The 27,589-nt window shown below is 38.0% G+C and overlaps 1 protein-coding gene across 3 annotated transcripts in view; it reads left to right on the top strand.

Annotated features, from left to right (window-relative positions):
* The window catches only part of POLR3A (RNA polymerase III subunit A), a 36,200-nt gene extending 9,097 nt beyond the window's left edge, over positions 1-27,103 (top strand). The window contains exons 10-32 of one of the 3 annotated variants that reach the window (XM_068139909.1): positions 186-327; positions 426-566; positions 2,017-2,086; positions 2,764-2,891; positions 4,244-4,382; positions 5,988-6,152; positions 6,385-6,557; positions 7,469-7,580; positions 8,467-8,585; positions 9,903-10,040; positions 11,704-11,874; positions 12,667-12,780; positions 13,948-13,983; positions 16,632-16,718; positions 16,804-16,886; positions 18,003-18,173; positions 18,699-18,792; positions 18,892-18,984; positions 19,431-19,595; positions 20,268-20,432; positions 20,759-20,890; positions 22,141-22,273; positions 25,170-27,103. In XM_068139909.1, the coding sequence (XP_067996010.1) occupies positions 186-327; positions 426-566; positions 2,017-2,086; positions 2,764-2,891; positions 4,244-4,382; positions 5,988-6,152; positions 6,385-6,557; positions 7,469-7,580; positions 8,467-8,585; positions 9,903-10,040; positions 11,704-11,874; positions 12,667-12,780; positions 13,948-13,983; positions 16,632-16,718; positions 16,804-16,886; positions 18,003-18,173; positions 18,699-18,792; positions 18,892-18,984; positions 19,431-19,595; positions 20,268-20,432; positions 20,759-20,890; positions 22,141-22,273; positions 25,170-25,318 (2,920 nt within the window). In that variant the 3' untranslated portion in view covers positions 25,319-27,103. The remainder of the gene's footprint in view (positions 1-185; positions 328-425; positions 567-2,016; positions 2,087-2,763; positions 2,892-4,243; positions 4,383-5,987; positions 6,153-6,384; positions 6,558-7,468; positions 7,581-8,466; positions 8,586-9,902; positions 10,041-11,703; positions 11,875-12,666; positions 12,781-13,947; positions 13,984-16,631; positions 16,719-16,803; positions 16,887-18,002; positions 18,174-18,698; positions 18,793-18,891; positions 18,985-19,430; positions 19,596-20,267; positions 20,433-20,758; positions 20,891-22,140; positions 22,274-25,169) is intronic. The other 2 variants (XM_068139907.1, XM_068139908.1) reach the window with 2 other exon arrangements.
* The last annotated feature ends 486 nt before the right edge of the window (positions 27,104-27,589 follow it).

Here is a 27,589-nt window from a genome sequence, read left to right as displayed (position 1 = left end):
ATAGCGGTGGGGATGATGTCTAATGATGCAATCCACACCATTTTTTTTTCTTCCAGTTATTGTAGAACAGTTACTTCAACATTTGATGGAAGAATTTGCATTTAAAAGCATAACTGATTTTCAGTGGTGTTTATGTTTTTGTGACTTTGTTTCTTCTGAGCCCATTGTTATTTGTTACTCTTAAGATTCTTGAAATACGGAAACCGAGAAAAGATGGCTCAGGAGCTGAAGTTTGGTGACATTGTGGAGCGACATCTTATAGATGGTGATATAGTCCTGTTCAACCGACAACCCTCTCTTCATAAGCTGAGTATCATGGCTCACATTGTAAGTGCACACTCATCCTAACTTGCAGGTAGTGCATCCCTGAATATGCTCAACTGCATGTGCATCGATTGTTTGGTTTGTTTTATTTTTTTCCCCAGGCAAGAGTAAAGCCTCATAGAACATTCAGATTTAATGAATGTGTCTGTACACCATACAATGCAGACTTCGATGGAGATGAGATGAACCTTCACCTTCCTCAGACAGAAGAAGCGAAAGCAGAAGCACTCGTTTTGATGGGGGTAGGTTTGGAACCTCAGATGAGCTGAGTTCTTTATTCCTTAATTTGCATGTGAAATCTGAAATCTTATCAAGGTTCCTGGGTATAAGTAATGTACAACTGTGAAGCTGCCTGAAAACTCTGTATTTAGAATGAATTAGGATTGTTACAAAATGGTAACCTAGTATACTTAAGATCCATGGAAAACTCAGTTGTTTTAAGTAAGTAAATGTCATTAATATGTGTCTGCCTGACTTTCCTTGGTGATTGCTACCAAATAAGTGGCTCTGCCACCAAACAGGTACATGCTTTGCTTCCTGGTCTAACACCCCCGCAATTGCGGACAGTCAGACCAACTGGAATCGAGGCAACAATATTGTTCTTGCACTGCAGATGGCAGTTTACTAGAGAAGGCAGAAGACGCTCTTAGGGCAGAGAAAAGAGGGAGAAGAAAGGGTAAATAAAAAGCACTCCAGTGGTTCCAGGCATTGATCTGTGGTGTAAAAGTGGTTAGGAGCATGACTTTGAATATTTTCTAGTACTTTGCTCCTTCGGGGTGACTAAATGCCACAGCTGCTTTGTATCTTATAGCATCATAGACTAGTTGGGGTTGCAAGGGACCCTTAAAGGACACCTAGTCCAACCCTTAACAGTGAACAGAGACATCTTTAACTAGATCCTGTTGCTCAGAGCCCTGTCCAGCATGTTTCTAGGTATGGGACTTCAACCACCTCTCCAGTGGTTCACCATCCTCATTGTAAAGACATTTTTCCTTGTATCTAATATAAATCTCCCCTCTTTTAGTTCAGTTACCCCTTGTCCCATCACAAAAAGCTCTGCTAAAAAGGTTGTTCCCATCTTATAGGCCCCTGTAGTGGTTTGAACCACTTAATATGTATAATACATATTTGTGTACTCCCCACTATCAAAATTGTGAATTAGGACTGCTGTATTTATGGCTGTGCTGCATTACAATCCTGGAAAGGAGGCACTGGGCACTATGTAGGTGGGGGTGAGTAACTGAAGCAGTATTATGAATAAGACATCAGCAAATGGGGCTAGGGCAAGTGGCTGGCTGTATTATGTATCATTAGGGAAAGTAGCTCCCTGTAGTGGGTATGTAAGCCCTTTTGTCCCATCACAGGTTCTCAAAACTAGTTTGTCTTCCCTTCCTTGTCCTGTTTGAACAGTAACCTACCAAATGCACCAAGTGGATTGCAACTTGGGCTTTGGAAACAGAATGTGTAATTTCCAGTAACTGTTCTCAAATTTGCATGCACTGTAGTGAACTGAAATACCAAATTTATTTTTTCTGTTTATTCTGAAGACAGCTGTACCTTGATTTAGAATAAGCTTCTACCTCTTTTGCAAAAATAACTGTCTTAAATGGTTAGTTTCCTTCTGAAAAAAAAACAACACAACAGTATCAGTCTCTTCAAGTATGTAACTTGTTTGTTTCTTGTATCATATAGACAAAAGCAAACTTGGTAACACCAAGAAATGGAGAACCTCTCATTGCTGCTATTCAAGATTTCCTCACAGGTGTGTGCATCTAAACTTACTTTAGAACTGGGTGATTTAACAGTTGTTTCTGCAGAATGACTTGCTTCTTTTCCAGAGTTTTTCTGTGTTAATGAAAAAATTTCTCCTTTCACATGTCAAAGTGACATGAAAGGAAGACCACTAAGTCTGAAATATAACATCTTCAGAATCTCTTCTGGTGCTGTCTGCCTTTGTATCTGCACTTGTTAATTACCACCTTTTGCAGTGTTTTTGCAGTGAGAAAATGAATGATTGAGACCTTTGTATGTGTTAAAGTAGGCAATGTAAACTGCTTATGATCATAGTACAGGAGTTAAATTCATTAATCCAAAATCAGTTATAACCTACAGTAAGTGTCTTCAAGTTTAGTCCTTAGGCAAATGCCCAATAAATATAAGAAAGTAATTGTTCAAAAAGCAATGCCAAGGCATTATTTATACCTATGGGATAGAGTTTGTGAGAGGGAGTAGATTATAGAAGTGCATTGGTTCTAATTTTGAGAAACTTAAGTATTGAGCAATTAAGATTCTGGAAAGGATTTATAACTGGAGCTGTCTAAATGACTGTCATATTGCATGGTAAGTATCTAGTATTAGAATTAAATCATTGATGTTGAATATGCAATAGGTTTTAAATTTTATCTCATTTTGATCTGTCACAATTTTTTTTCATTCTAGGTGCCTACCTTCTCACATTAAAAGATACCTTTTTTGATCGTGCTAAAGCCTGTCAGATTATTGCTTCTATCCTGGTGGGCAAGGATGAAAAGATTAAAGTTCGTCTTCCACCTCCAGCAATTCTGAAGGTGTGTCAAATTATATTTTAATGTTATTAAGCCTTCCTCTGCTGCATTCTTGACCCAATGATGTTCTTGGTAGAGACAGTTCTTGTTTTTTCTGACCTTAGTTTTGTATGAGATGTTGTATTCATAAACTGTGAAGTGCAGGGATCAGAATTCAGCATCGAAGCTATGCAGAAGCTGTTTGATAGTTTGTGATGCTGAACAGAGTTCAGGTACAAGGGTTCCTTTAGGGTTCAAACATAGCTTTGCTGCTACTCTGCTACTATGTGATAGACTACTTTTGTCTCTTAGTGGTCAGTAGAAGATAGATCCTTCTTAGCAACGAGCCTGTTACTTGCTGTGCAGGCTGATAATGGGGCTAAGTAGAGGAACTATGTTATTGCCTGGGTGCCCTCAACTAATTTACAGAAATGCTGAACAGTTCTAGGTTTCAGTGAAGATATTAAACCTGGCAAATAGTTTGTTAACCCTGCAGTGTTGAGTGGTTTGGTTTTGTTGTTTCCTTTGTTATGTCACGTACACAAAATATTTACAGTGAAGGGCAGAATATTTGTCTATTTGCCACAAACTTGAGGAGAGCTATAGTATCATTTGTTAGACTGTGGTCTGTTAAGCCTTTATTCCCAGGCATTTAAGGGTGTCTGATTAATTTTTTGTATTTGTGGGAAACAGTATTGTTTGGAGACAGTTTGGTATGTTTGCAAATTTAAGTACTGTTTTGCTGTTACATATTAGTGTACACAGTTTGGTGTATACAGTTTTTAAACACTCAATTTCAAAATAGTAAGTGAAATGTTAGGGAAATTCAGGGAGTTAAATTGACATGCTAGTGAAAAAAACTAATTTAAAGCAAGGTCAGAGCATTTATGGACAATATCCTATGTGAGTTTTGTAACTTTTGCTAATAGCCAAGAGCAGTGATTCTTCACTCCAAATTAATAATTTTAGCACGATCTGTGACGGTTACTTACATTTAACTACAGCTGAGGGAAGTACATGATTACATGAATCTTTAAACTTCTAAAAATTTAAACCAAAGGCATTACATAAAGAAGGAATTATAAATGTTACAATCTCTTCAAGAAATAAAATGACAGCAGCATAATCTCTAAATGCATGAACATACCCGTTGTAAAGGATAACCATTCAGCAGTCAGTGGTTTTATATCTGTAGGAGTGCATAATATTTAGCTATTCAAAGGAATACTGCTAGGCACTTCTAAGTGTAAAGATCAGTACAGAAAGGTGCTCTATAGAATATGAACAATTTTACAACCAAGTTCTTGCTTGCTGTTTTTCTGTAGTTGTAGCATAGGCTCTGTAATTCTAATTTTTTGTCCATTTGTTTCTCTAAGCCTGTAACACTCTGGACAGGAAAACAGGTTTTCAGTCTAATTCTCAAACCCAGTGATGACTGTCCTGTGAAAGCAAATCTACGAACCAAGGGCAAGCAGTATTGTGGTAAAGGAGAAGACCTATGTTACAATGACTCTTGTGAGTGACATTTCTAGCTGTGTTTTGGAAGCCTTCAAAGAAATTGTAGCTAATTTTTGTTGACTTTGTTGCTGATAAGCTCAGTTTACTTCACATAGGTGTTCTTGAAATGAAAAATAAAATTGTGCCATTTTTCTCAAAAGTGAAATTCATACTGAACACCAACGAGAATACTTGCATATTTTCTTGTGTATGATTTTAGGCTTTCTGTGTTTGAAGGTGAGAAAGATAAAAATTAAGAAGCTTGGGAAGTGGTTGTGCAGAGGGCAATTCAGTGTCTTAAGAGAGAGTACTGATAGAGGGATTAGAAGTTAAATAGTGAAAGGAGTTAGGATATGTAGGGAAGATAGGAATCCCTAGAATATCAAACCATCTGTATTCTACCGGTTAGAAAAGTCAGTGGCAACTTGAATATAAAGCATCAGTGTTGGGAGGTTGTAGGAGATAAGCAAGGCTTTCCTTATTTAACATTCATGTGGTAGCAACTGGATGATAACCTGAGAAGGAAGGATTAGCTCAGTTCCTTGCCACTCAAAAGTGGGAATCAAGGAACCTAGAAGGAGCCACTGACATACAGTAATTCTGTCACACAATGTTGCTGTGAGAATTTGCCAGTTAGGACTCAGATCTATGCTACAGTAGACTCATCAATTTCTTTAGAACACAGGACTACTCTCTGGTTGCGAATTTGGTCATAAACATGGTAGCACAATAGCTTTCAGCCTGTCCCTAAGTGTGAACATAGGCATGTAGGAGTTCAGCAGTAGCAGGTGTTGCAGAAAACTTTTTAATTTCATTAGTGGCTCTGTTTAGTTCTCTGAAGAAACTTAATTTCCAAAGCAACAGTAATTTGCTTCAGAAAGTTTTCTGCAAATTCTTCATAGTCTCGGGAAATCCTGGTATCGTATTTTGATTGTATATAATAAGTGACAAAGCAGTGACTTGGGGTTCAAAAAGATTGAGATCCACTTAAATTTGATCCATCTACATAAGCCAGTTCTTTGAAACATGCATAATGCAGTTGAGGATGAAGATACATTGTACTGTTCTCTTAGAAAATACATCTAATGTTCATGTACAGAAGATACTTTTAAATTGGTTAAAGGAAATAACTTACAAAGAAGATTCAGTGCTTGAAATTGAAAGTTCCTGATGAAAACAAAAGAAAGTAATCTAAAAGAGGTAATCTGTACAGACCTACAGGCAAGATGGAGATTACTATGGTAATGTTACTTGTAATTAAAATAGACATCTGAGTCCAGCACATAAGATTGAAGACTTTATTCTAATGGATGAAGCTGAGTTTAATTTTTTAAACGAAAATAATTATTCACAGTGTTCCTCACAAGTACTGAAGTGGATGCAGTTCACTTTCAAAGGAGGAAGGGGAATATGTTTTAGCTTAAATTGTTAATCTCAGGTCGTAAGCTGTTCCGCTTACATAGTTTCTCATGCACTTACACCGATACATTAAACATGTATTTGGGGTTTGTTCTTTTCCTGAACAGAACTCTGAGTTGAAAATTTAGTTCATAACAGATGGCTGGAGTTTAGATAATGTTTTAGAAAACCAATTAATTTTTTTTTTTGCCTTTTTATTTCTAGATGTTACAATTCAAAACAGTGAGTTAATGAGTGGCAGCATGGACAAAGGAACCTTAGGCTCAGGATCCAAGAACAATATCTTCTACATCTTGCTGAGAGACTGGGGACAGGTAGAAGCTGCAGATGCCATGTCACGACTAGCCAGACTTGCTCCTGTCTATCTTTGTAAGTCCCTTTCCTTAAAGATTTTTTGCTTCAAATATGGACTGTGCTTAAAAACCAAACAAAGCTAGTTGTGAGCTGACATGAGTGGTGAAACAGCTGATTGTGCTTATCATAATCACATAATGGAAGGAAATAACAAAGTTTGCAATGGTAACATTTCCTAGGTTTAATTTGTTTTACCTATATGAGATTGAGCTATCAATATTTTATTTCTTTTTTTCTTAAATACCAGCTAACCGTGGGTTTTCAATTGGAATTGGTGATGTAACACCTGGGCAGGGTCTGCTAAAAGCTAAGTATGAGCTCCTAAATGCTGGCTATAAGAAATGTGATGAGTATATAGAAGCTCTGAACACTGGCAAGCTACAGCAGCAGCCTGGTTGTACTGCAGAGGAGACACTAGAGGTAAAATTTGTAATTGTTATCAGTATAATTTTGGAGTATATTCATGAAAACTGTGAAGTTCAAAGTTGTCTTCTGAAACTGAAAAATATGAGCAAATAGAATAAATGGGGCCCATAGAGACACAATTTGAACTGATTCTGTTCAGGCTTAATATCTAGCTACTCATATGCATCTAAAAGCATTAGCTAAATACTAAACTGAGATCCTCCCGTCCTCCAGGCTGAATGTATTGGGGTGACATATAAAAGAATAAAATTATGCAGGTAAATGGGATTAATTATATTTATCAGTATTTGCTTAGTTAATAAATAATGGTAACAGTGAAGAACCTAATCCAAGAAGCGAAGCATTGCTTCAGATCAGTTCATATGGAAGTGCTTGCTTGCCCTTTATTGGGAGGAAAATGTTAAGCAGACTTGGGTTATGCTGGGTAAAAAACCTTTTTCCTGCAGGAATTGCCACAGGGAGTAGTGAATGTTGCCCAAAAGCTTATTAGAGACCTAATGAAGCCAGCTGAAAAATACTCTTTTCATTGTCTTCAGTGGTTTCATTTGTCTTCTTGGCTGGACAACATCTAGTTTTTACCTTTAAATAAGTAGAAAGAAAAAAAAAATCCAACTAGAACCAACCGGAAGATCCCACCTTATGGTGGAGTACTGGCATAGTTTTCCAGTTTGAAGTGACAGTCTGGCTGCTCACAGAAGAGGTTATCATGTCACTGGCTATCCCTGTCTTACCGCAACTAAGACTTCTTGTGCAGCCAACTTTTTAGGTTAAAGTTATGTTTTGCCCAAAGTGATGTCTTGTTTTCTTTATGATACTTTAAATTCTTTTGGCTACTGAAGTGATAGAGAACTGTTTGTGCATTGTGTTTTTCATGAGTGCTGAATCTCTGAAATCTTGGATTTCAGGCCTTAATCCTTAAAGAACTCTCTGTTATCAGAGATCACGCTGGCAGTGCCTGTCTGAGAGAACTGGACAAGAGCAACAGTCCCCTTATCATGGCTCTTTGTGGTTCTAAAGGTAGGGATAGCTAAGCTTCAAAGTAGAAAGCTTACACCACCACTGTTCTCAAAATTACTATTCTATCTTTATTGCTTATTCTACTCTTCTCACTAAGTAGGGGTTGGGTATAGTTCTTAAAACTTATTCATTCATCAGTAAAAAGTATCACATACAAAAATCAACTGTAAATGATAAATTAAGAATTGACACTAGTGTGTTTAAAGCCATCTTTGCTGCTTTGTTTCTGAAGAATCACCAGTGTAGTAAATATTTGGGTTATATTCAAATTCATATCCTTTGAGAATCTGAAGTAATCATATAACTCTGTCTTTATTTATCTGTCTCGAATGAAGTGTGGAAAGCCTCAGCATGGCATACTGTACTCCTAAAGAAATACTGAAATCTTAAGTGCATAATTTTGGGGGGGGAAGGTACTGTTTGCAAACATGTTCATCAAATAAAACTTCTGAATTAATGATTTAATTCTCAAGACTGAATTTCTTTTAGGAATATTCATAGACACTGAACCCTTCATTAGAAACATGGTTAAAATGCGTTTGTTGAAGAAATTGTGAAGCGATTGTATAAAACACAGTCCATACTACAAAAAGATGATACAAGGAGTAGTCAAATAGTGGTGTCATGAATGTTTATGACCAAAAAAAAATTTCTGTAAACTATTTTTTAGCTGTATCATAGACTAACTTAGTTGTCACTCTGCAGAAATGCTGAAATTTACAGGAGAAGTAACAGAAAAGCTTTAACTGCTGAAGTTCTAAATGCAATTGTGACAAATTACAAAGCCAAATAATAGATCTTCATAGAAGTGAAGCCAGCTCATCAGAGGATATTCCACATTTATGAGTGACCATTTCTTTTGTTTGTTTGTTTTCATTCTTTTCAGGCTCCTTCATTAATATATCCCAGATGATTGCTTGTGTAGGTCAGCAGGCTATCAGTGGGTCCCGAGTTCCTGATGGATTCGAGAACAGATCCTTGCCTCACTTTGAGAAGCATTCCAAGGTAATTCTGTATGTTTATAATACTGCAAAGAAATTTACTGTAAAGAAATCACTTCTGGATGTCATTTGTGTAGTGTTGTGAATTGCCACAGGATGTCTAGTTAGCTTAAATTTCTACATCTAAGCCTTGTTCAGCCTTTTCTCATTTAGTAAAATTGAAATAGGTCTGATTCTACATTTTTAATTCTCTTAAGTGTTCTAAAAAATATTTCTCAGTTTCTCTTGCATTCTGTTTCACTGCACTAAGACTCTTCAGGACAACTGCTGGATGTGTATTCAGAGAGCTGAAATGTGCCAGATAAACTATTCTCAAGCCTGTCTGTTAGATTATTCTTTTTTCCTCACTAGAATAGACAGACATCATGGGTTACCTTGAACGTTCTGTGTTTGAATTCTGTTTTACATAAAGCAATTAGAAGTCTCAATCACTTGTTAATGTAATTCAGTGAGATTAGTTAATTTTTTAAACTGTGATCTGACATGTAATGATGGGAAGAGAAGATTCTATGCACCAGCCATCAATCTTGTTAGTGTGTTAGCTTGTGTCAGATGGTAGCCGTGGCACTTGCATTTGTCATTTGTCACTAAATGTCAATGTCACTAAATTTCAGTTTCTGAGTTATGTAATGTAAAATCTTTTCTGTTCCGAAGAAATTAAAGAATTAAAAATACTTCATAGGTTCGGTGAGAAAGGAAAATGTGAATTTTAACTAGAGCTTTTGTGCTGATTTAGTTAAATAACAGTACAATGTAGTCTAAGATGAACCTCTTTGTAGGCTATATGTTATTCTATGTGATCATGGAGGCAGGTTTGTGTTACTAGACTTAAAGCAATGTCTGCATAAAGTTCTTTTGGCAAGAGCTCTTCTCAGGTGTGAGCAAACAGTTAAAAATAATTAGTTTGGTATGCATCCATTCATATTTTTTTCTGGATTCTTTAGTTTTCAGCACTGCAAATACCTTTGTTACACTATTGCAAAATGAACATTCATATCACCCTTTCAATTTCTGCAACTTTAAGGAAGGCTGAAGTGTTAGTAGTTGGTGTAGTGCTTGCAAGGAATGACTAGAAGCATGACAAGGCTTGCAGGAGGGTTTAGTTCAGAAGAGCAAAGCAGGGGTTTTGAAATCTTTGTTCAGATCTACATTACAAACATTGAACTTCAAAGCTAAATGCAGCTGAAACGGTTGCTCTGTGTTTGGGTATGTATTTGTTAGGAATCTGAAAGAATTTAGATGACATACAATCCTTTTTTTGATAACATGTATATTAAATGTACATTGAATGTACCTTGTTTTTCCCTGCTCTTCTCCATAGCTCCCAGCTGCAAAGGGGTTTGTTGCTAATAGCTTCTATTCTGGATTGACTCCCACTGAATTTTTTTTTCATACAATGGCTGGTCGAGAAGGTCTGGTTGACACAGCTGTAAAAACAGCTGAAACTGGGTATATGCAGGTAAGTGGCAGTGGAGTTGGGGTTTTATCAGCCTTATAAAAGGAGTATATTTCTTTATGTGCACGTCCCGGATGACTGGAAGCTGGCCAACGTGATCCCCATCCACAAGAAAGGTTGGATGGAGGAACCTGGAAACTACAGGCCTGTCAGCCTGACCTCAGTGCCAGGGAAAATGATGGAGCAGATTATCTTGGTGGCAATAACTGTTAACCTGAAGGATGGCCAAGGGCTCAGGTCCAGCCAACATTAATCAGGAAGGGCAGATCCTGCCTCTTCAACCTGATCTCCTTCTGTGATCAGGTGACCTGCCTGGTGGATGTGGGGAAGGCTGTGGATGTTGTCTACCTGGATTTCAGCAAGGCCTTTGACACTGTTCCCCACAGCAAACTCCTGGCCAAGCTGTCAGCCCGTGGCTTGGACAGCAGCACTCTGTGCTGGGTTAGAAACTGGCTGGAGGGCCGAGCCCAGAGAGTGGTGGTGAATGGCACCGCATCCAGCTGGCGGCCAGTCACTGGTGGTGTGCCTCAGGGATCAGTGCTGGGCCCCATGCTCTTTAATATCTTCATTGATGATCTGGATGAGGGGATCGAGTCAGTCATCAGTAAATCTGCAGATAACACCAAGTTGGGAGCAGATGTTGGTCAGTTAGAGGGTAGAAAGGCTCTTCAGAGGGACCTCGACTGACTGGACAGATGGGCAGAATCCAATGGGATGTCATTCAACAAGTCCAAGTGCCAGGTGCTGCAGTTTGACCACAACAACCCCATGCAGAGGGGTTGCATACAGGCTGGGGTCAGAGTGGCTGGAGAGCTGCCAAACAGAAAGGGACCTGGGGGTGCTGATTGACAGCTGCCTAAGCATGAGCCAACAGTGTGCCCAGGTGGCCAAGAAGGCCAATGGCATCCTAGGCTGCATCAAGAACAGTGTGGCAAGCAGGAGCAGGGAAGTCATTGTGCCCCTGTACTCTGCACTGGTTAGGCCACACCTTGAGTACTGTGTCCACTTCTGGGCTCCTCAGTTTAGGAAGGATGTTGACTTGCTGGAGCATGTCCAGAGAAAGGCAACAAAGTTGGTGAGAAGCTTGGAACACAAGCCCTCAGTTTAGGAAGGACATTGAGACACTTGAACGTGTCCAGGGAAGGGCAACGAGGCTGGTGAGAGGCCTTGAGCACAAGCCCTCTGAGGAGAGGCTGAGGGAGCTGGGATTGTTTAGCCTGGAGAAGAGGAGGCTCAGGGCAGACCTCATTGCTGTCTACAACTACCTGAATGGAGGTTGTAGCCAGGAGGGGGTTGGTCTCTTCTCTCAAGGAACCAGCACCCGAACAAGAGGACACAGTCTCAAGCTGCGCCAGGGGAAGTTTAGGCTGGAGGTGAGGAGAAAGTTCTTCACTGAGGGAGTCATTAGCCATTGGAATGGGCTGCCCAGGGAGGTGGTGGAGTCACTGTCCCTGGAGGTGTTCAAGAGGGCATTGGACATGGCACTTGGTGCCATGGTTTAGTCATGAGGTCTGTGGTGACAGGTTGGACTCGATGATCTTTGAGGTCTCTTCCAACCTTGGTGATTCTTTACTTTTTTGTAAACAATAGCTATTTTTATTTTAAGAGATCCAATTTACTTTCCTTTCACACTTAATTATTTTATATGTATTTTTCTTTCCTTCAGAGGCGACTAGTAAAATCACTTGAAGATCTTTGTTCACAGTATGATTTGACAGTCAGAAGTTCTACTGGTGACATTATACAGTTTATTTATGGAGGAGATGGTTTGGATCCTGCAGCCATGGAAGGGAAGGATGAACCACTGGAATTCAAGAGAGTTCTAGACAATATCAGAGTAAGGGTCACTGAAATCTTTGTTGAATATGAAAAGATTGTTAATAAGCATGTTGGAGGAAGTAATAAATTATGGGGAGAATTGTTGCAATTGAAGAACTTATTTTGAAATTATCCTTTTGAGTGATCATGCTTTACAGATTTTTTTTTTTTACATTAGAACAGAGCAACTAGGACCAAACTGTAAGCTGTGAAAAACAGAAGTTTATTCTGTGTTTAGATGCAGAAGGGCCCTAAAAGGCCTAATAGCCAACTCACTAGAGAAATTACTGCTGGTTTGGTTGGGTAATAGATTGGACTTGGATTACATTAATTCCTTACTAAGCCAAAACATGCATATTTTTGGTGTCGAACTGCTTCTTAGGCCAGAGAACTGATAGATAATTCTGAATATGCTGTGAAGATTGAAGAATAGAGTTGTTTGGCTTTTGCAGTTTGCTTGTTCATTGATCTCCCCCTGTCCTGAAAGCTAAAAGCCTTTTGCTGAGATGACTGTTCACATTCTGCTATTTGAATGTAATAAATTGCCAGGATTAGAGAAGTGTGTGTGTATACAACTTCAGATTTACATGAGCAGAATCGTGTGTGGACCTTCTATTCAAAATAGCCTGGTACTATATATTAAATAAAACAAGTCACAGAAATAAAACAAATCTCAGAAAACACAAGCAACCAAAACCCCCACCAAAACTGAAGAGTAGTTAATCAATTACGTGTATCTGTTTTCTTTGTCATTATAATGAAGTTTATGTCCTTATGTTTTGTGTGAAGAAATAATTTCTTTTCTCTTAAGGCTGTGTATCCATGCCGAAGTGAACCAGCCCTTAGTAAAAATGAATTGGTGTTAACATCCGAGTCTATTATGAAGAAGAATGAATTTCTTTGCTGCCAAGACAGTTTTCTGCAGGTAATTATCTCAATTCCTCATCACAGTATGATTAACTTTTCCTTATAAATCAAGGAAACTAAAATAAACAGTCTTACAATCTGTAGGAACAGTGGCTGAATTTTATGCATTAGTATGTTCAGTAATACATTCTGTACAGTTTGTTGGTGCTCACCACAGGAACTTCAGAAATGAGAAAAAAATGTAGTGATTTTTGAGTAGAAGGTGCCACTGGTCTGAGAGATCTTGCTAGAATTTCTCTCTGTAGCAAGATGGTACAGTAATTATATGCTTCCTTTGGGACATCAGAAATTAATTGATACTCAGTGACTCTGTGTAAGAAGACACTAGGACTGTGTCTTATATTCCATTATGCATATGTCTTGATGTCATCACCTGTCTGAATAACTGTGTTCGCTCATTTGCTTATTTTCCTGTAATAGAAACACAAGCCATAGGCTTTACACCTGCTTACCCTGCTTTCTTATGTTATTAATCCAGCAAAAAAAAAATCCTGTCATAGGAAGTGCTTTGCTGGACAGGGCTTATCTTCTGGGGAGTACTTGCCTGTTGAAGGATGAGTGAACATTGACATGATTGCTTGAAGTTTGATTTGTAAAAGTCAGTTTGTTTGAAAGAGTATTAATCCATTTTAATATTCATGAGGGCTGGTACACCTAAGGCTGCTTTGGGAGGCAGGGATAAAAACTGCAGAATTAACCAGCCTCTGGACACAAAGTTGTTACCTTGATGAACTTCCTGATTACTGGCAGTGATGAGAGCAACCTGAATTTAGTGAACTGCATTTGAAAGGTTGCTTTTAAATAGATCAGAGTGCTTCAGAGCAGTAGGTAACAAGACTAGTAGCAGTAGTATATACACCTGATTTGCAACTCCATTGCTAGTTATAAAAAACCAATCATATCCATTCTTGAAATGTGTTGTAAATCTTAACTGCATCTCTGAAGGAAAAAATATGCAATACACTAATACTACAGTTTAGAGATGAAGCTTCGAGTTCTTTGAGGTGTACATCTTTTTAATCATATCAGGAATATCTGAATGATTGCTACTTATTATGGAAGCACATCACTTTAATGGTAATTAGTTTAAGATTTTAAAGTTCAGATGCTGTTACATTTTCCTCTTTCCTTTTCTCTTTTTTTTTTTTTCTGTTCATCCTTGAAGACATTAACTGAGACAGGTTATGAAAAATATAATGAGGTAATTGTAGCATGTGTTTGCACTGTGTGAGCATTAATGTTAGTGCTTTCTAGCTAAAGATGTGTGTGTACAGTGCTAAAGTAACTGACTAGCATATATACATTACTGCTTGTTAAATTACAATACAGGTGTGTAAATGGTGCACTAGCTTCAGTGCTGGGAAACATGATGCAAATGCCTGCATGGCCAGGCTTTTTGCACTGAACTGCTATTCTGACTGAACATGGTCTCTGTAGGAGCTAACAAGGCCCATGGTGAGCCAGAGCTTACTGAGTCAGTTTGGTGCCTTTTTGTTTAATAGGTCAAGACTAAAAGATTTCATAGCTTTAAACTGTGTGAAAAAACTAATGGCTTCTTGAGCTCACCCTGGAAGTTACATAGTCATGCTCTTAGAGGACAGTGTTATGTGGATGAGGATAGCTCCATAAAGATAGGCTCAGCAAAAAGTGAGCTATGTTTTCTTCCTATTGGTAACATAAATTAATTCATAGTTTGGCTAAACTGCCAACAGATCATTGAAAACTGAGAGGGATAGGTGTGTTCTTGTGCATGAATAAAACTTTTGACAATGAAAATAAATCTCTTCAGAGATACACCTTTTAATTCTCACCTTTCTGTCTTTGTTCCACTGCCTGGAAATAATGTAGGATTTCAGTAGCTTATTTTTAAAATTCAGGATGATATATAATGACTGGAGGATTTAAAATGGTTTTGAAGAGTTTTGTACTCGGGGACTGTGAAAGAGGAAAAGTTGACTAAGAAGTACTTTGCCATAATGCTATTTGCCATCCTATGCTGTTTTGGTCTTAAGTCTGCCCTTTCTTCATGTCATGAGGAGGTGGTACTGGTCGTGTGGTTTGGTATTACTGTCCCCTGGTTTTATGTGAGTAGATCAACTTCTTCTAAGAACTTAGTCTTCAGTGTACTGGAGGAAGTTAGTGTCTTCTTCCTCTTTGGTTCCTCCTTTCCTACCTCTCCACAAAAGAAACAACTTTCAAGATGGAATTACTTGTTAAGATCTCTGCTTAATAGTTTTTCTTCTCCAGATCAGATATTCTGGGTGATCTTCTGCAAGTCCTGAAAATATTCCTTCTTTTTTTAATGTATCTGTACTAAGAAAATTAATTTTTGCAATACCACGTTATTACTCAACACTTATTTTAGGAAATAAATAGAATTATGAGTTTTATGCAAAGACTTCAGAGTGAAAAAAAACCTTTAAAATGACAAAATAATTAATGGCAAAAGGGGCAGAAACACGTGAAAGCATCTAAGCAGGGAAACAACTTGAAGCATCTGTTCCAGAAGCACACTTCTGTTGTCAGTTCTTTGATTTGAACTTTGTTCTAATATTCACAGAAAATAAATATCTTGTCAGAAAATACCATTAAATGTCAGAGAACCTGAGGATTCTGTTAGGTTGTAATAGAAGTGGTGTACTAGTGTTGATGAATTCAGGTGTTTAAAACAAATTTAAAAATAGCAAGTAATTTTCAGTGTCTAGCTGTGGTAGTGGTTGGAAGGAGTCCAGTACAGTGTGAAGAACAGGTGATACTGTATAATCATCATCCTGGTTGTCAGGCAGGGCTAATGGGACAGAAAGGGTTTAAAAGAATGCTAAAAATAAAACTATTTACTCCTTTCCTAGGCCATTGTTGAAATGGATTGGAAGGATTTCCTCTTGCTTTTTGTTTATGTTTTGGTTTTGATAAGCTTGTGTTATGGTCTAGGATAGGATAGGATAAGGTAGGATAGGATAGGATTAAATTAACCAGGTTAGAAAAGACCTTCAAGATCATCAAGTCTGACCTATGACTTGCACTGAGTCCCCTTTCATGGATAAGTTTAATCATAGACCTTCTGTATCATGACTTCTAGTGTGCATATCTGCATCCAAAGCATAGTGCCTGAATGATGTTTCAAAGAAATGTTGAATACTTTCCTTGCAGTATTGTTTCAATTTATTCTTCAGTAAAGAATGCTAAAACTGCTTTGGGTAAACCTGTGAAGAGAGTGAAAGGCTTAGATACTACTACATGTTACATGGTTACATGTAGTTACCTTCATGATCTGTCCACAGCAGAGGGGTTACTTCACTGTTAGGTAGCAACTGACTTGTATATATCAATTTTGAGACTGTTGGGTTCTTTTACCTCTTCCAATAAAAGATATCACAAATCTCTGAAATCTATCCAGCAGGTGTCCTTTATATAATTCTTCTTATGCCACACTTCACTGACTTCTGAGTTATTTTGATGGCAGAGAAATGAATAAGTGTGTGTTTGTGTCAGTATACAGAGATTGGGTTTAGTCAGTTTCACTAAGTGATGGGAGGGAAAGAAGGATCAACCAAAGTCAAGTCACTGGTTTTCAGAGTGTGCTCAGGAAAGATGCTTTTATTCAATGTGGACTGTGTTCCTCAGGTACTGCTGCTAATTGGTAGTTACATAAGAGTCAATCTGGTTTGCTAAATTCTAGTGTCCCTTTGTGTCCTAAGTTTTGACGTTCCCCTCTCCATGTTGTGCATTGTTGATTTAGTACAGATTTTTTACTGTAAACATTCTGTTTGAAGCTCTGAGCCACTAACTGTTGAGGACTTCAGTATGAAGACCATATCTTTACTTACTGTTGTTTTAATGTAATTTCAGGAAATTAAAAAGTTCATCAAAGGTGTTTCTGAGAAGATAAAAAAAACTAGGGACAAGTATGGTATTAATGACAATGGCACAACAGAGGTAAATCATTTCAAGGGGTAATTATGTAGTTATTTTAAGTCTTCATAAGCTATTGCCTTTCTAACTCTTTTTTTTCTCTTTTCAGCCACGAGTTTTGTATCAGTTGGATAGGATTACTCCAACACAACTAGAGAAGTTTCTAGAGACTTGTAGGGACAAATATATGAGGTGAATATTTAACCTGTTTTTCCTCTCAATTTATCCCTACTCCTGCCGCTTGCTTTGTTTGCAGTCCAGGAGCCTATTTTGCAGTTTGTTTCTGTGAACATTGGTTCTGTTCTGAATGCAGTACAAATAAAGAATAAGAAATAGTTGGCCCAAATTATGTAAACATTGCAAGACAAAGGTAGAATGCAAAAATTAAAAAAAAATTCCTATCAAATAAAGACATTGTCATCTACAGGTGGGCTTGTCAAAGACAGCATTGTGCCCTTCCTCCCCATATTGCAGGAGAGTGTTCCAAACCTCCAAGGAGTCCATGCAAAATAATGTTTTTATAGATCACTCTGAAATCCATGTGAATCTTGTCAATCATTCTTGATGTACACAGTCTGAAGACTTACATTGCACTTCATGCTAACATGTCCTTGAATCTATTATGTACTTGTAGATGTCTTTTGTTTGATCAGGGCTTTGTCACTCTCTAGCAAGATAGTGATGGTGTGGACATTTTCATTTCTTATAATCTGTTGACAATTTAAAGCAGCGTAGTGCTCTTCATTTTTTGTGCTGTAAGGACAACCAGTTTTCAAAGTATAGAAAGTTTAGAAATGGGCAAATGTGTGAATGAGCCCATTACAGGCAGAACTTGAAAGGAAAGTAAGTCATCATTATAGGACTTACGAATAAGTTGAAAACCAGGATTTTGTTCTGAATAAAAACCAATCTGCATAGTAATTTCTTAAAGAAGACTTAATAAAGCTCTCTCATGCTAAAACATAAAAGGGTAGTTTTGGAAATATTAGTTTGTGGAATTTTCCTGAATAGGGAATCTTGAACCTACAGCTTAATGCTTAGAAAGAAGTGTGTTGTTTTCTGTTAAGGATGTTACAGTGGATCTGTGGAATGCCTGCATAATGGGATATCTTCTTCATTTGCATGAGACCGGTGTCTTGAGTATTGGTGACCTTTTAACATCTCCTCTATATGTTTATTTAAAAAAAATACATTAAAAACTTCTCACATATACCAGAACAATTTCTTTCTTTGCTTGCTTAGCATTTTATACTTTTTTGAGTTATGTGTCTCTTTCCGTATTTTTTTAAAATGAAATTTCTCCATCAGGGCACAGATGGAGCCTGGTTCTGCAGTAGGAGCTCTTTGTGCACAGAGTATTGGTGAGCCTGGCACACAGATGACTCTGAAGACTTTCCATTTTGCTGGTGTTGCTTCAATGAACATTACTTTAGGTGTGCCAAGGATCAAAGAAATCATTAATGCTTCAAAGGCCATTAGGTACTTATGTTGGGGTTTTTTTCCCTTTGCTTAAGTGAAACTTGATGGATAAACTTGCAGTCTGTGATAGCATTTCCCTGTTCTCAGTAATATACTAAATAACATTGAATCCATGGAATACAGAAACAGGAAAAATGTAATGTCTGTCCAACCATGATACTTGAAGCTAGAGAAAGGATGTTTTTATTTTTCTGGAAATCAAATGAATTGGTTGCTAAGTTTATATTGCAAAACTTTCTAGTGTTTAGTGGTAGTTAAAGCATGCCTACTACTAGGTATCCATGAAGCTATACTTAAAATAATGCTAGACTAGTGTATGGAAAGAGTCTCTAGTTTATTCTTTTACAATCTTGTGTATATATGGTTTTCTACATAAACAATTTTTTTAATGTACCTGAGGAAGCTGAAGGTCTCTTTAGCATATTAAATGATCTCTAGAAAATTCCACAGACAAACTGTAATTCAAACTGCAATCTGTAAGCTATCTGAGGATTTCTTCTGTGTGTGTGTGTTTATTCTTTGTAGCACCCCTATTATAACAGCACAGTTGGACAACGATGATGATCCTGATTTTGCCCGTCTGGTTAAAGGAAGAATTGAGAAAACTTTATTAGGAGAGGTAGGAAAAACTGTATTATTGAAAATGTTTAAAGTGTAAACATTGCTGATGGAGCATTTTAACAATTCTCACTAAGTGTTTTGTCCTTGTCTCTTAAAGATTTCGGAATACATTGAGGAAGTGTTTCTTCCAGATGACTGTTTCATCCTAGTGAAGCTGTCTTTAGAGCGCATTAGACTACTGAGATTAGAGGTGAGATGCTCAATTCCTGTGCAAAATCTGTTTTGGGCGAGTTCCAAAGTGTCTCTTAATCCTGACTCAGAAATGGAAAATCAGACCAGGAGTAGTTAGAAAAAAGTGGATGAAGGATGTTCTTTGACTACATGACATCTGGATTTCCTTTTCCCCCATTTTTCCTTGTAAAGTGAATATTTTTTCCTTTATTTGGGAATGAGGGAACAGGTGTTCATTTCCTGCTGTCTTGATAAATACAAGGATGCCATTTCTGTCCATTAGGTAAAGTATAGACTGATAGCCTCAGCATAATATTTCATGCAACATTTGAGAGTAACAATTTTTGTTTGTTTTTCTAAGTTACACTTCTTTATATTCTGTTGAAAGACTGTTGCATGTATTTGAGCAATTTTATATAAGCTGAGAGAGGTTCCCTGATGTTTGCTGGCTGACTTCTGCCACAGGTGAATGCAGAGACTGTGCGCTACTCTATTTGCATATCTAAACTCAGAGTAAAGCCTGGGGATGTTGCTGTCCATGGAGAAGCAGTTGTATGTGTGACCCCTCGTGAAAACAGCAAGAGTTCGATGTACTATGTATTGCAGTCCCTGAAGGAAGAACTGCCAAAGGTAAAACCAGGTTGTCTCATGTTTTGTGGGAGGTAATCAGTAATAGTAACATAGGGTTCTATGGTGGAGGATAAAATAATTCTTGCCAGTGTTGACATTGAGGATAGTCTGAATCCATAATTCTTAGACTGTAATGCTACTGCTTTACAGCTGAAACTAAACCTCCATTACTAATCTTTGTAAATGAAGTTGAAGCCTTAATGCTTGCCCTTGAACATCTAGTGAAACATTCTGAGTGCAGCAGTTGTATGAAAGTTGTGTCTTTTTCCAGCTGCATCTAGAATTAGGCTACACAAATGTATTTGGCATTTTTGCAGCTTTCTGGGTAAACTGTCTACTTTGGATTCTAAAAATAGTGATAAATGAACCCTATTAATTCTTTTCCATTGTACAGATCTACCAGCATTCTGAGACCCAGGTCTGATTGTGATGATATCTAGCATAAAATGGAAAATGTAGGTAGTGAGTAAAGTTTATAGTACAGTGTGAATGTTGCATTGGCAGCAGTGTACTTAAGAGCAGGAAATCTTAGTTCATATCTATTTTAATGGAGCATTTACTCCAAAAACTGCAGCTTCTAAATAGGTTTGAATGCTGATAAAGACTATTGACTATTCTTCAATGTGTACAGTAATGCAGTATAAAATTTACTACTTCTTTTATTTTGTGAAGGTTGTAGTGCAAGGTATACCAGAGGTTTCCAGAGCTGTCATTCATATTGATGAACAAAGTGGAAAGGAAAAATACAAGCTTCTTGTTGAAGGTGATAATCTGCGAGCTGTTATGGCTACTCATGGAGTGAAAGGAACAAAAACGTCCTCCAACAACACTTATGAGGTAATGTTTAAACAGGTACTGTGAGGGGTTTGTTCCCCCATAGCATCTTTAGTACAAGTGCATTGTTTGTGTTCAGATACAGCAGCTGATACCTAAACAAGCCTGATTTCACTAATAGTTGTCAGAATGCATTAACAGGAGAGAATAATTCAACTGGCAGCACTGTTCACTTACAGAAGCTTTTTCTATAAACTTTTAAAACGGAGAAAGGCAAAATGGTAGCGGTGGAAATGAAGTATGTGCTGATATCAGATGATGCATGTTCCAAGCATATACTTGCTTCAGGCATTTGGCATTTCATTAGTCTAACATAATCTGTTGTGTAGGTGGAGAAGACACTGGGAATTGAAGCTGCTCGGACGACCATTATCAATGAGATTCAGTATACAATGGTGAACCACGGTATGAGCATTGACAGGAGACACGTGATGCTGCTGTCTGACCTGATGACTTACAAGGTTTGTACCCTGCTGTTTCTAAATGGTGCATTGGCCTGTTTATACCAATTACTACTACCATATTTGAGAAGCATGGGTGAGCTAAGGAGATGGAAATCAGTTACAGGTTAAAAAAAATTATAGATGGTACTGACAAAGTACTGTTGTATATCAGACAAAATGCTTGATTAATCAAGTTGTTGAGGACGGAGGACAAGCTGTATTTTGACCAAAAACAAGTTGACATAATATGTAGGGAATTGTAATTTCATATTGGAAACAGGAATCCTAAACATTTTGGTATGAAATAAATTGTTTGGGTAACCATTCATGCAATTTAAGGCTTGCTGGGTGGAAAACCACATGGGGTGTGGTTCATAGCAGCTGCACTATTTAAAAGAGTTAGAGGACACAGATATTACAAATAGAATCAGATTACATATAGAGTATGAACAGTCTTCCAGAACTTGTTAGTATATCATCCCTGTTCATTATTTATTGACTGTCTTTCCTTCCATCTGATGTGGTTTTTAGATTTGAGTATGCTCAGTGAAGTAAGATTTTCCACTTGGCCTGCTAGAGTCCAGTTTGAGTTAGGTGGGTGAAGGAGTTCTGACTTCTCCCAAAACTGTAGGGCTTTGTTGTACTGAGCTGCAGCAGTCCCCAGGGCTGGCTGTGTGTGACTGCAACACAGTAGTGGAAAAAGGCATCAGAGTCAAGTGCTTTACACTTGTCACCCTCATGTGCATTCTTTTGTCTATACTTGTGCTTCTGTGCACAGTCTGTTATTAATTACTATTTTCCTGGAGAGTGAAAAAAGGAAGATTTAACATCTGTAATCTGGCAGCCAAAGTTAGATTTCTCAGTAGACAATAAGCAGTAGCTTCAGTGTAGTGCTCTCCAACCACATGGAAACTGGTTTATAATTCTGTGAGATTTTTTTTCTCATGGACATGCTTCTTTCAGTCTTTACAATGTTCCTGCTTAAAAAAGTCTATTAGCCATTTCTAACAGCTTCTGTTGCGTAGGAGTAATCACTTCTGGTTTATTTAGATATTGGTTACTATGAAGCTCTTAACCTTCAGGATGTTTGTCAAGCAGCATATTATCACAGTGCTGTATTATAGCTGGTACCCTTTTTACTTGTTTCTTCTGTGCATTAGAATAAAGCCTACACTTCTGTTGTTCACTTGATTTGCTGCTTTAGCAAACAGAACTGACCTCCAGCCACTACTCTGATAGTCTTTCTTTGCGTTTTTCCATCAATTAAGGGTGAAGTGCTGGGCATTACTAGGTTTGGACTGGCAAAAATGAAGGAAAGTGTGTTGATGCTGGCTTCTTTTGAGAAGACTGCAGACCATCTCTTTGATGCTGCCTACTTTGGACAGAAGGATTCTGTTTGTGGTAGGTATTGCAAATGTGATTGCTAAGCTTTCTGTTCAGCTTAAATGTCAAAAACTTCAGGTCCAAAGCTAATCCATACTTGACCCTAGAAGTTTGGTGAATGTTTCTCTACTTCTAGTCTCAGTTGGAGATTTTGAAGTCAATTGGACATTTGTTGGATGTTTCTTAAGGTAGACTTTTATTACTTGAGTTTTACTGCTCACCACATATAATCATAGAATCAGTCAGGGTTGGAAGGGATCACAAGGATCATCTAGTTCCAACCCCTCTGCCATGGGCAGGGACACCCCACACTAGATCAGGCTGGCCAGGTCAGTGCAATTCCAGAAAATTTATCCTGATACCAGTAGTTCAGTTCTTTCAATTTTTAAATCACCTAGGGCTGATTAAAGAATCTAGTACCCCACTCAGTATGTAGGTTTCATTTTCATTCCTTCTAAGAAATAGGAAGATATACATGTCTCAGCATATGTGAATAACATACTGTGCATAATGATTGCTTATGTAATTTGTCAGTTGTGAATAGTAATAAACATAAGGGCAAAGTACATGGCCTCTCAGTTAGTTCTCATGTAAACAGCTGAAAAGTTGTGTGTGTTTGTTTTTAATCAGAAGCCTTGTTTATCCTGCTCCATTACCAACAGAGGAGATCCATGTCTTCAGAAATCTAAGTTCATTAGCATCTACTGAATCATCTTGTCACTGAATTCCTGAGGGAATCTGATAGAAGTTTAAAAATACGTGTGTGCATGCACACATTCCATACAGCCAAACAGAAAATTCTAGTAGTTTTGCCATTCTGTTAGCCTCTTAACTTTGCATTTCTGCTATGCACTCTAATATTTGGAACTGAATTTTAGTTTTCAGAAAAACTCCTTTGCCTCCATTCCTGCCAGCTTTCATTCTCCTTTAAGTTAGATACATTTTGGAATGATTTGTTAACAAGCCTCTATCTCGTAGGTTAAACAGAGAAAAGGTGAGGTCAAACAGGTTTCAACCTTTCCGTCTGTTTATGTGAGGCTACATCCTGGAGCTGTAACTGCTTGTTTGGGGTTTCTGGGTGCTAGTGAAGTATAAAAATATGAGTGTATTACGTCGAGGGTACTAGATTGTATTTGCAGGTGGTCTTAGTGTAGTCAATGTTAAACAGTGCTTTGTGGACAGGTGTATTTCCTGAATTGCTGAAATCTGTTAGAAGTAGTCTGCCACTTTCTAGCTGTCCAGCATTCCACATGGGTGGGGATTTTTTAAAAAACAAATTATTATGTGCCAATGATTAAAGCAAAAATATTATGGGAGACTGATTCCATCTTAGACAGTAAGGAAAAGAAAGTGTTTTCTCAGAGTTCTCTCAGAACTGATAAAAACCTTGTTTTGAATAATGTGGAGACCAAAGATCTTTTCATGTTGTCTTCTATAAAAATGTTTTCATTCAAATAAGGAAAAGGAATGGACAGAACAGAAAATTGTTGTCTGTCTTCCTAAACTGAAGAGGTGATACTCATATTAAAAAGTGCTGTGCAGCTGCCTTACCTGAGCATCACTACTTATCTCTGAGTTGCTATCAAAAGTGACTCCCTCAGCCTCTCCTCCTAGGGCTTGTGTTCCAAGACCCTCACCAACTTTGTTGCCCTTCTCTGGACATGCTCCAGCAAGTCAACATCCTTCTTAAACTGAGGAGCCCAGAACTGGACACAGTACTCGAGGTGTGGCCTAACCAGTGCAGTGTACAGGGGCAGAATGACCTCCCTGCTCCTGCTGGCCACACTGTTCCTGATCCAGGCCAGGATGCCATTGGCCCTCCTGGCTGCCTGGGCACACTGCAGGCTCATGTTCAGCCTACCATCAACCAGCACCCTCAGGTCCCTCTCTGCCTGGCTGCTCTCCAGCCACTCTGACCCCAGCCTGTAGCACTGCATGGGGTTGTTGTGGCCAATGTGCAGAACCCGGCACTTGGATGTGTTAAATCTCATGCCGTTGGACTCTGCCCATCTGTCCAGCCTGTCGAGGTCCCTCTGCAAAGCCTCTCTACCCTCCAGTAGATCAACACTTGCCCCCAGCTTGGTGTCAAATGTGTAGTAGAAGTCTAAGAGCAAAGGTACAGAGTCTTCATTCATATACATTTCAATTACCAATAAAATCTCTCCTGAATTTTAAGCAAATAGATTTTCATTCTTTATCTGTTCAAAGGGACAGCTATTTATTCTTATTTCCTTAAATCTGTAATTTTAGGAATGTTCTTACACTCCTGAGAATATGTGTCATTTGGATCATAACAGCATGCCAAGAAAAGAAACCAATGGTGTCTGGTCGATTGCTTTTAATGTGGAATGTTCTTTGGAAAAGTTGAATACATAAGTAGATCTGGAATATAAATGTGCCAGTGCATTGCTGTGAAAATGTTAGAGTCATCAGAGCAGACTAAATCTTAAAATTCAAACCAAGCACTTCTTGAATTGTGAAAAGGCAAAGTAATGGTATGTCTCTTCCACTGGGAAGTTGCTGGGGTGTCAAGGGACCTAGGCCAGATTTGACTGAAGTCTTAGCACTTGAGTTGGAGAATGGTCATATAGTTGCTTTGCCTTGCACTTTCTGTTATTGGCAGTAATTGGAATGTGTCATATCCAAAAGCAAACCTTCTGAAGCATTTTCCTCACTAGAGAAGGTGTTTGGGTTAGGTTGAGTTTTTCCAGTCTAGAGTTTAAATAACATAAATTCAATAACATACTGATCTGATTACCATAAAATTTGCTTCAGCTAGTTACAAGACCTTGATTTTTATTTGTGGGGTCCAAGAAGACTTTGATAGGCAGGGCATACAGAGTAGGCAAATGAAAATGATTTTGTAAATCCTTACTCTTCAGATCTTCAACATGTCTTTTTTTTTTGTCCTTAGGTGTTTCTGAGTGCATCATCATGGGAATTCCAATGAATATTGGAACAGGGCTTTTTAAACTGTTGCACAAAGCAGACAAAGAATCAACCCCTCCTAGGAGGCCTCTGATATTTGATAATAGTGAATTTCATATTCCCATTGTTACATAGCAGTTGGACATAGTACAAGATAGGAAAAGAAGAAATAGGTAGAAAGCAAAATTTACATTAAGAAATGTGTATTATGAGTTGTGTGTCTCAGTTACTGTGAATGGGTAAGTGAAATACCATCAAAAGAATTGTCCAATTGTTTACCACCTGTTGCTACTACAGGCCCTGAAAGGAGAGGCTTCTCTGCACCAGAAAATGAAAGCAAACTAAAAGTCATTTCAGATGCTAAAATTTTCTTTTTTCATGTGCTAAACCAGGATTTTTGTGTTAATGGGTGGAAGTTGCTTTATTAACTCAGTATTAGACATGCCTCTTCAGATATCATAAATAAAACCAAAACTGTAAGACAGTTCTGTGTTCTTGCACAGAGTGTTTTTGAAAATGGCCTTTAAACTGGAGCCGCAGAAGTCAATCTGGCTGTTAAAAACAGGGACTTAAGAAAGCTACAACTGAGTGTCTGATTCATTCATACTGAGGTAAACTTCAGGAGTGCTGTTGAAAGAGTTTGAAATACTTGCTCTTTGCTAGTGTTTTGTTGGGGTTTTATCCTAAACTATTGTCCAGTAAATGTTTTTTTCCCCCCAGGATTCTGCTCTGTGATGTATTTGCAAAAAGCTACAGGTCATAAAGCTGTTACTAAATTCTGAGAAGACCTTTATAAAAACTTTACAAATAATAAATAGCTTTTCATAGTATAACAACTCTTACAAGATTGGAATCTGTCATTTACAGCCAGTTTAGTTTTGTGCATGTGCAAGATCATCTGAACAGCCTAGTTTTGCTTTAATATATAAGCTTGAAAGGGTTGCTGTTTTCATGCATTGCCATGAAATAATTTGGAAGTACTGTAATCTTTAGCCCACAAGAGGATTCTTCAGAATGAGTATAGATTATTAATTATTTCAGGAAAAGTACCTTAATTTTTTTTCCTGAGCAGTATTCAGATACTCAGTGTGATCATAACATGGGTCAATGTTGGAGAGAAACAAAACAGTGAGTGAAGCTAAGGTTGTGCAGTTGTGAGGTAAAAGCAGGCTGCTGAATGATCTTGCATTTGAAAATAAATGAATTTGTGCTACAGTTTGTCTTCATGTATCAACCAAAAGGAAAATGTAAAGTTAAATTCAGAGAATATAAATCAGTTAAGTCCTAAGGTGCCATTCTGTTTATTTTTTTTAAATTGTCCTCCATGCAGAGAAGACCTGAAGTGAAACTCAGCATAGCTATTCTCAAATGATTTTGTATTTCCTGTGTAATAGTAAGGTGGATAGATTTTGGCAGGGTGAATATGGAGACTGTAATGCATTATCTGCTCTAAAAGCCATAGGTATTTTGCTATCTTCCTTTTAACAACAGAAATATCAGAATGAATTAAATTTTCTTTGTGATCTCAGTGAGATTGCTAGTGACTGATGTATCCCCACAGAAGTCTAGCTCTACTTCTTTTTAAAGATTTTAAGTGTAAGACATGTGGGGGCCAAATGGAGAGAAAGCCCATAACTTTTCCTGTGGATGAGCACTTCATTTTCTTTGGGGAAATTCTAATGGAAGTGCATAGTATTTTTGTGAATAAACATTCTTCTGAAGGTGTAAATGAGTGCATTTGGTCTCAGAAAGAGTAACCACCCTTTTTTTTCTTTCTTTTTTTGTTGTTGTTGTAAATAGGTGCATTTCACGGTATTTAAGTGGTGGGTTTACTTTTTCATATGTTATTCAGTAAATTACATCTGTTATCGTTGTCTTTAATGTGACAATAAAAAGAGGCAGAAATAAAGAAAATGTAAACCTTTGTGTTTACTTCTTGCTGTGAATTTATGGTGACCCCATCTCCATCTCACTCATTTGCATAGCATCCCAGCTTAACACAGCCCTCCTCTCTTCCCCACACAGATGGGAGGGAAGGTAACCCAAAGAAAACCTCTGGGCTGAGATAAAGTTGAGATAAAGAGTTTTACTGGAAATGATGCAATACACAATTACTTTAGCCTGTTTGCAGAAGAGCACAGCAAAATGCAGAAGCAGCAGCAGAAGCCAGTGACATCCCCCCACACCCCGACCTGCAGCCTGCCCATCAGAGAAGACCAACACCCCAAAACCAAAAGCAGCAACTGCAACGGGAAGCTTCTCATGTTACAATCTGAACTTCAGGCCTCATGATACTTTGTTCCAGCTAGCACTTTCATTTTGAAGCTGGCATGACAGCAGTGTGGTATTGAATATCATCAGTACATTGAACTCAACCCATGACAATAGGAGAGCAGAAGTCTCAGG

Source organism: Melanerpes formicivorus, unplaced genomic scaffold, assembly GCF_026170545.1.
Source record: "Melanerpes formicivorus ecotype bairdi unplaced genomic scaffold, bMelFor1.0.p_v2 SCAF_6, whole genome shotgun sequence".
In the NCBI taxonomy this organism is placed as follows: Eukaryota; Metazoa; Chordata; class Aves; order Piciformes; family Picidae; genus Melanerpes; species Melanerpes formicivorus.
Note: the sequence above shows the minus strand (reverse complement) of the source record. Positions and strands in the feature narration are given on the sequence as shown.